Raw genomic sequence first — 8504 nt, 5'->3', positions numbered from 1 at the left:
ATACCAAATAAAGTGAAAACTGAAACGAATTATGACACCTTGTGGAACACCAGATGTGTAAACGCAATACAATCCAACAGTTCACGAGTGAGAAAGACACAATCAGTAGTTGCGGGAATAAAAAATCGCATTTCCATGTACAAAGATAATTTCTTACGCGCGTTTTCCATAGGAAACGTGGAAGACAAATGCACAATATGATATATTACAGAGCAGCGTATCATATTCGGAATAATTCCGCTTCACGTGTCCAACGCTATGCCTGAATCTTGACGGGCAGGTGATTGTGTCGATGTATGAGGAAAAGCCGTTTGAGGTTTTTCTGCACTCGAACCGAAAAAAATTACACCATCTCTCACTAAATGTGGGATGCGAAGCAGCGCATGGGTCGACTTAAAGTTCCGTTCATCACGGGCACCTTGCCCGATGTTAACGCGTCCTTGCAAGTGGAGCACCCCATAATTTCAGTATAGTTGCTGTTGCTGTTACTCGTCCCGAACTCTTGTTGGAGCACGCCACGCGGGTTCGTCGCGCGTCTGCAGAATCTCGTTCTCGACGCCATCACGTGATTACTGAGAGAGTGTAAGGGGGAGAGGCCACAGCGTCTTACCCAGCCCCTTATACAGGCCCGAACGCGCTAGCGCGTGCCAGCGCACATGATTTTGTCTGTGTTACGCTAAGCTAGGGCAGCATACGGCAGCACAGGCCCTAAAGTGCTCTTCACGTATCATCATCAAGGTGGTCGAAGAACAAGAGGAAGAAGACTTCTCCTTGGAGCGAGCGCGCGCTGCGCCGCGGCTACTGCACGAGTAGGCGCATGCGTAGTGGAGCGCGCACGCCACCGCCGGCCACAGCCCCGAGCAAAAGCTGCTTCGCATCTAAAAAACCCAGTGACCCTTATGCATTCACCTATAGCGACTCGAAGGCGAAAGTATCCTTATTTTCCTCTAATTCAACGAATGGCTCCTGCCCAGCACACCTCCGAAGGCCCGCTGTTGCTGTTACTCGCCCCGAACTCTTGTTGGAGCACGCTACGGGGTTCTTCGCGCGTCTGCAGAATCTCGTTCCCTGACGCCATCACGTGATTGATGAGAGAGTGTACTACGATGTCGCAAGGATCGGAGGCATGGCAAGCTTTCTGCACCTCACCCCGTTTTGCACTGCCTCCGTGATCGGCCCAAGTTTGACCAAGCGACGATATGTTATGACATCATCGTGTGTCGTCACGTCATATCACATCAAAGTGACGTCACCATGATGCCGTGGCGACGTCGCACTGACGTCATAATGCCATCATTAGTGTACGTTTTCGATCTGTGATGTCATCGTGACGTATCTTACTGACGTCATCACGTGATGATTTTTCGCATCACTCGTGTTGAAGCCGTCGACGGTCAATAGACCCTTTTCGTAAAAGGGCGCCCCAAGCGCTCATTACGCGAACTACTCCTTGCCGCCATGTATAGGTCGCCGGAGCAGACGACACTGCTAGCGAATGCCGGCGCGCAACGTTTCGCTAGTGCAGCAGCCACCCAGCCAGGCAGCTCGCGCTTTGCGAATTGTGCCTGCACCCGAAGTATGGTCGAGACATGTTGTGTGCCATTGTGTCATCAGCGAGGCTACCGCGACGAGAACGGGAAGGTAAGTCACATATATTTCCAACTTGCCGATGTAAACAAACACACGTGCCGTGCATGTGCGCTAGGCGCATGTGCCTTTTTTAATGATAGAACTAGGCCTAGTCATGCTGTGGGTTTTAGTCTGGTGTGCTTCAAACTCCTTTCCTCCCTTCTGCGATTCGTTTAGCTAGGCATTCTTGCGACGCTAAAAAACGTACGAAGCGCGTGCGCCGAAGAGGGCAGTGTTTGATCGTGTGACAGCGCAGGAGCATGCCGCGCGCGTCACGAGGTTGACCAAAGAAAACAGCTTATCGGTGATTGAAAGCGCGTAGCGTGCACACAAAGGTAATAATAATGCCTCGCCTCTACTAAACCCCTTCAACTTGCCTAGCAGCGAAAGTATGCCGCTCATCAGCACTACTGAGAAACGTCATTTGCGAGATCTGTGAACGCTGTCGAAGGTCGGCTTTGCGTCAGTGGAGCAGTTTGCTCGTACACAGCGTGAGCAACATTCGCGAAGTGAACTAAGATTTCATATTTTACAGAGTTATGAAGCTTCACATGCACTTAGCAGGAGGCACGACGCATTATAAACGCGGCAATGGTGAACGTGTATTTTTGTGCAGCTTATCACTGATTGATTTTTTTTCTCTTTTTCACTGCTCCAGGTCACATTCCACAAGTTTCCAACAGAGAAGACTCTTCGCCGCAAGTGGATACATGCCATCAGGAGGGACCCCGGCAAATATTCTCTATAGAGCATACAACAAAAGTTTGCTCTAGACACTTTACACCTGAAGACTTCGTGCCTAAAGTGGCAAGTGGGCGACGCTATTTGAAGGCCACTGCAGTGCCTTCCCTGTTCACATTTTCGAAAGTTTCCCAACCCCCCTACAAGAATGTTTCAAGAAAGGCACGTGCAAGATAACATTGATGTGGCTAATAATAATGCACGATCAGGTGACGACTCTGAAAACACAGATTACCAGAGTTCAGCTTCGATGGATGAAGCACCACATGAAGACGTTTCCTCATTGCAGGAAAACAGCTGTTGCTTTTGTCGACAAGAGCTTGTTCAAGTTCGGCGGAAACTGAACGAAGCGACAGCAGAGCTCATCGAACTCAGGAAACAAGTGAAGAACACAATAACTGCAGCGCTGAGTTAATGCAAGCAAGGAGCGAAGTCGAGCAGAAAACTGCTGAACTTGCCAAGAAGTTCCAGGAGCAAAAAGTTGCGCCAGTATTTTAGCAAAAACACAGCTGGACCTTGCACGAGCAAAAGAAGAAGCCATCTCTCTTGCACGTTTGAACGAGCAACAAATGAAAGAGTCTGAGGCTGCAATTGAAGACCTCAAAAAACAATTGTCAACTGCAAATGAACAGAAGTGGAAATTTTGCATTGAGAGATTTCGAGCTGACGACAGCAGCATTCAGTTCTACACTGGGCTGCCAAATTATGGGCATTTCAAGGAACTGCTCAAAATTGCAACCCTACAGAGTGGGAGTTCAAACCCATGCACGCCCCAAAATTTGCGAGGCCGCCGACAAGCTGTCCGAGGAAAACCAACTCTTCTTGACTCTTGTCAAGCTGCGAGTAGGCCTGTTCCACATGCACTTGGCACATATTTTTGATGTTTCTCCAAGTACAGTGTCGAGAATATTTACGACGTAGATTGACAAGCTGTACAAAACTTCACAGACATGCCATGGTGGCCAGAACGAGATGTTGTGGACGCGACTATGCTTGAAGAATTCAAGCAAAAATATCCAAAAACGTGTAATTATCGATGCAACTGAAATCCGATGTGAAGCGTCAAGTTCTCTGGTTCTGCAGTCGGAAACTTACTCATCGTATAAATCAACCAACACTTTCAAAGGACTCATAGAATTTCACCTAATGGACAGGTCAGCTATGTCTCCGACCTCTACAGAGGATCAATCTCGGATAGAGAACTTGTAATTAAAAGTGGCTTTTTAAAAAAAGTTTGACGTCGGAGACACTGTGATGGCAGACAAGGGCTTCAAAATTAGAGACTTACTGGAAAAAATTGGTGTGGGGCTGAACTTGCCACCATTTCTGACAAGAGAGCAATTCAGCATGCAGAAGTACAAGAAACAGCAAATATTGCATCTCTCCGCATTCACGTTGAGAGGAGGATACAACGCATCAAGACTTACCACATCTTTGACAGAATAGTGCCTCTCTCTCTCGGCCCTATAATCAACCAGGTGTGGGCAGTGTGTGCTCTGTTGAGCAACCTACAGACCACAATAGTGAAAGACTATGAATCAATCAATGAGCACCAAATGTGAAATTTGTTTATTGCAAGACACCAGCACTATTCACGTCAAAGTAAACGTACCGAAAAAAAACTGTTTCTCTATAGACTTTTTCTGCGGAGAGCAAGATCGCCTCCATTTTCGACTGTTGTACTAAGCGCGTCCGGGATGCCTCTGAAATAAAGGCTTTTTGGTTACTTGCAAGCCACATCGAGAGTCGCTTCTTTTCACGCTCCTCGAACTCACGACAAATATGACAAGTTGCACTGTGAAGCTGGTTGAATAATGAAGCCACATTGTAGCGGCCGCACAATGAAAATAGGCGCACTACCATGCAGAGAGGCTACTTTACATTATCTTGGTGTAGTGTGGCACAAGAACCCTAAAATAAAAATCATCCAGCTTCACTCTCATTTGGTTTCAAACATTCCACTCAAACTTGATTCTTTGCACACACAAAAACTTATCTGAATAAATGACAAAAATCTGCCCACGTTAACTCTGTTATGCCCATTTGACCCATAACTTGGGCAAAGTACGGGTGTTCCACTTTCAACGAAGGGTGCCGCAGATCGTCAATTTACACAAATGTCCTTCGCGGTCATAAGTTTCTCAGAGTCAAAATCCTTCAAGCTGTACGGGCACTTGACTTCGACACACCCCCATGGTTGATCTTCGGATGGATCATAGACAATGGCATCTGGTGATGCACCAAGCCACGGATACTCAGGGTTAACAAACAGCCCGGCACTCTGAAGCTGAACATCCCGGCCCGTGTTTCTCAAGGCTTCTTCATACCGCTGTAATGCCCTTGCCTCGTTGCCAATGCCGTACCTGCACATGATAGACATTCAAAACATAACAAGAGAGACTCAGTTCTTTCTATATAAAACAGAATACTTACAAAATTTCAAATGAATAATTTGAGCAGGGTTATAAACATGATGCTGACTCGCACAACAAAATTAGTCCCATGTGGTGTACCCACAATGAGAATCATCATTCTGTGCTCTAGCAAAGTGCACACTATCGTATGCAAGGTAATGCGCGCATATGTAGCTTCACACTGTTGATACTGCGGCTTGCGACGATGAGCACAAAGAATTATGTGAGCCCACGCGTGGAAAGCTTTAAACCACCAACTTGGTACAAAACCCATCGTTCTGATGGCAGGTGAATAGAATGTATCAGACATGTGATATTTTCTGTTAATGTGATTCGTAGCATAACATGACACCTGTAAAGGGCATTTCTGTGAAGATATTTGAAGTGCTGTGGGGCTCACAGGTGGAATACTTGAAACTGTGTCGCATGACAGGAAATCATGGAAAGGAAATGGTGAACAAGAGCGGTTGCACAAAAAAAATGCCACACTGTTTGTACTGTGTACTTCAGGGGTTCTGTACGTAATACCCTTGAGCTGCGGAAAAGTGCGTGTTTTTTTTTTCATTTTTTCCCACTCTCAGAACACTTTGAATCACTACCACCTAACTTGAAATGAAGCAGGACTGCACTCCTCTGCTTTATAGTTTTTTTTTTCTTTTCAGGAGATGACGTCACTACTAACTCCCTTAAAACTAACACGCCAAGAATGACAAGGTGCCTTTCACAAAGATAGGCCTCCTATCGAAACGTCGGCCAACCTGTCTGAGGCACTTCCACTGTTCACCCTGATTATCCCACTACGTGTTTCCATCTGTCGGCTCCCATCTTGGTTAAGGAGATGCCTGGTTTTATTTGGGCCCAAGCTCACCTACCTGCCCCATTTTTTTCATTTTGTGCAATAATGGCTGTGACAAAACACTGGCAAGGGACATTACTCCCAAAATTGGCTGTTGTGAGCTCAATGAAGCTTATGCTGCCAATGCAAAAATTAACACAGCATATTAACAATTTTTGTGCATCCTATCACTTAGTATCTTGGACAAACCTCAAAAGCCACACGTCTAATGCCGAAATTTTGGTGCAATTTTATTGTTATAGTTTTAAATGCTGTAAACAAAAATCACCCTACATATTAAGTTGGTCCAAGCAGTAAGCAGGATGTACGGCATAAAATATTTATCCAAGACAATGCCTCCAGTGGATCAAGGGTATACAGGTTCGATTCCTGCCTCAAGGAGAACTTTCTTTCGACAAGAATTTTTTGCTTTATATCTGTCTTGCTGTCTTCACTCCCACCCATCGGGATGCCAGGCCGCAGCGGTGAATAGTGAGGTTTCTGTGGCACGCACCTGTTCGTGATGTCATAGTTTTGCGGCAGGGTTAACATTTTACGGCTGGCTCAAATAGCTTTGCTATTGAAAATAGAGGCACTATCCAGGACAATGACTCTGGCACTACTCAGGGTAAATGTGTTGAGCATGCAAAATCACAGAAGCATACACACACCTGACAGCAGGGACCCTGGATAGGTCCTTTGATGACGTTAGGTTACTGAGACCTTTATCTGTCCATTGTCTCCGCAAAAGTGCAGTGCCAAAGTTAGACGCTGTGAGCCGGTACTTCCTTTCTTGGCACCAAGTCATGCTTTTTCGCTGTCGTCGGGAGTTCTTCTCCAACAACTGCGCTTCAACAGGTGTGGCGCAATTGTCTGCACAATAAGAAAATATTCACACACTTACTACACGTGGTGCAGACAGCTTTGCTACACAGGTAGGTTCACTTCAACAAACAATATCATGGCTCTGTAACTGCAATGCACCTTATTTCCCAGCAAAATACCACAGACCACGGCAGCAACTGGAATTCTTAACAAATCCTCACCGTTGTACGAAGTCAGCATTTCCGGAAGTCAGAGCAAATTGCACTGCAACGTTTTTCTAAGATGATGTTACAAAAGCAAAATGTTCAAAGTAGACACACTGGTGCTTTCTGTAATTAATGCAATCAATCTTTTAAAGAAGACTATCTTCTCACAAAAACGATTATTAGATAACTTATGACTCCAAACATTCAGCAAATATTTTAAGCTGACTTGACGACGTAATTTATCAGCACAGGGCTGGTATTAGGCAGGATCCGCCCTCCCCTGACAGGGCCAGAAAACTTAACATGCGGAAATGATGGATGAATTTGGTCTATACATGTAGTATAGTTACATATTAAACTTAGCATTTTTAGGGCCAATCATGTGGGTGGGCCTGCCACGATGCAAGACAACTTCAGCTCCCTGACGTCACTGTCTAGGCCACTAATAAGTAGAGCTGTGCGAATAGCAAAACTTTCGGTGCTAAGTGAATTCGAATGTTGATGTCTGAGTGCGAATCGAATCGAATGATTTTCGTATATTTCTCAAATACTTTTCGAATACTTCGAAGTGAAATTACATTAAAAATGTTGCAGAGGATCCCTAAGCTTATTCATAGGAAATAGCAAAATGAAACTGTTCCTTTTGGATATGTTCGTGAAGCACTGGAGATGGTGTTTCGTAGTTTTCTTATCAAGAATAAAGCAATGCAGAGGCAAAATTGCATCTATTTACATGATCAGATGCAACCAAAGTGCCGTCACAACACTTTACACATGAAAGGCAAAGCTGCTATTCACTCAGCCTCTCCTCCTCCTTCAAGTTCTGTGGCGGCCCAACTAATGTGGAGGACAACACATGATCTCTTTGAGTCTGGAGTTCGTAATCTGCCCCATGGACGTCCATGTACAAAACACCTGAAATTTTGGACGCTGAAAATTTTCTGTAGCCAATTCTTTGGACTTCCGGCCCAAATTCCAGGGCTGCGATGGCATTAATTGAACCCCCACCTCTGCTGCATCCACCGTCTTCGAGTCGGAACCAGCGTCTTCTTGAGTTGATAAATTTGCAATCGTAGTAAAGTTTAAAAACCGCTTTGCCGCAATGCACGTGTGTATGTGGTGAACTATACTCAAAATCTGAAAGGGTTACTGCCAATCGGACGTTGACCGTATTAGTTTTCAGGAAGTTCGAATACTTCGAATAATAAAACTCCAGTGCAAATGGAATAGCCAGCACTATTCGAAAATTATTCAAAATTTTGAATATTCACACGCCCTTACTAATAAGTCCTCACACAACCAGCCAACATACATGATTTCACATGCTGGCACATATTTGCACTATAGAAAAGTTAATGGTAGGCGACGTGGTTTGGTGCTTCTGTCACCATTTACAAGTCACCGTCACCATGTCTTAGCATCTGGGCGTGACCGGTTGCAAAAGACAGCACGTATGATGGTTAGGCGTGGATGTTAGTGAAAGCTCAGTCAAAAGCTAGGCGGCAACTGCAATTTTACTTGATTATTACTATAAGCTACATCGAAAAGCTCTGCATTCATAAGTTAATGCAAAAATTATGCATTACGTTCAATGTAGTCCCATCGCACCTTTCATTTCAAATGCTTGGGCTGAAATTATGTGGGAGTGCACTGTGCGTGTATCTATGAAAATTTAATGTAAACATTTCGACAGAAGTCTGTCTGGCTGGTAGAAGAATTAAGAAGTTGAAATACCTCCACCACAAATTCTTGGAGGAAACCCGACGTTTCGAGACCGCTTGGTCTCTTCTTCAGGGTGACTGTGCTGATCAGAACCTGCCTGAGCACCGATGAGCTGTGCCGCCTACTGGAGTA

At 45.2% G+C, this 8504-nt stretch overlaps 1 protein-coding gene across 1 annotated transcript; it reads right to left on the bottom strand.

Moving 5' to 3' along the window:
* Positions 1–4474: 4474 nt before the first annotated feature.
* Positions 4475–6471, bottom strand: LOC119377981 (uncharacterized). The gene is made up of 2 exons (XM_049411685.1): positions 6291–6471; positions 4475–4733 (listed from the first exon to the last, which is right to left on the bottom strand). Exons 1-2 carry the CDS (start codon positions 6425–6427, stop codon positions 4475–4477), a joined length of 396 nt encoding a protein of 131 aa, XP_049267642.1. The 5' UTR covers positions 6428–6471.
* Between the last annotated feature and the right edge of the window lie 2033 nt (positions 6472–8504).

Source organism: Rhipicephalus sanguineus, unplaced genomic scaffold (genome assembly GCF_013339695.2).
Source record: "Rhipicephalus sanguineus isolate Rsan-2018 unplaced genomic scaffold, BIME_Rsan_1.4 Seq649, whole genome shotgun sequence".
NCBI classification, from domain to species: domain Eukaryota; kingdom Metazoa; phylum Arthropoda; class Arachnida; order Ixodida; family Ixodidae; genus Rhipicephalus; species Rhipicephalus sanguineus.
This window is presented reverse-complemented; position numbering and strand designations above follow the sequence as displayed.

Excerpts from the sequence above, each read along its gene's own strand:
- LOC119377981 (XM_049411685.1), bottom strand. The coding sequence starts at position 6,427 with ATGACTTGGTGCCAAGAAAGGAAGTACCGGCTCACAGCGTCTAACTTT. Across the intron at positions 4,734-6,290 it reads TCCAGGGTCCCTGCTGTCAG|GTACGGCATTGGCAACGAGG; the intron begins GTGTGTGTATGC and ends TATCATGTGCAG.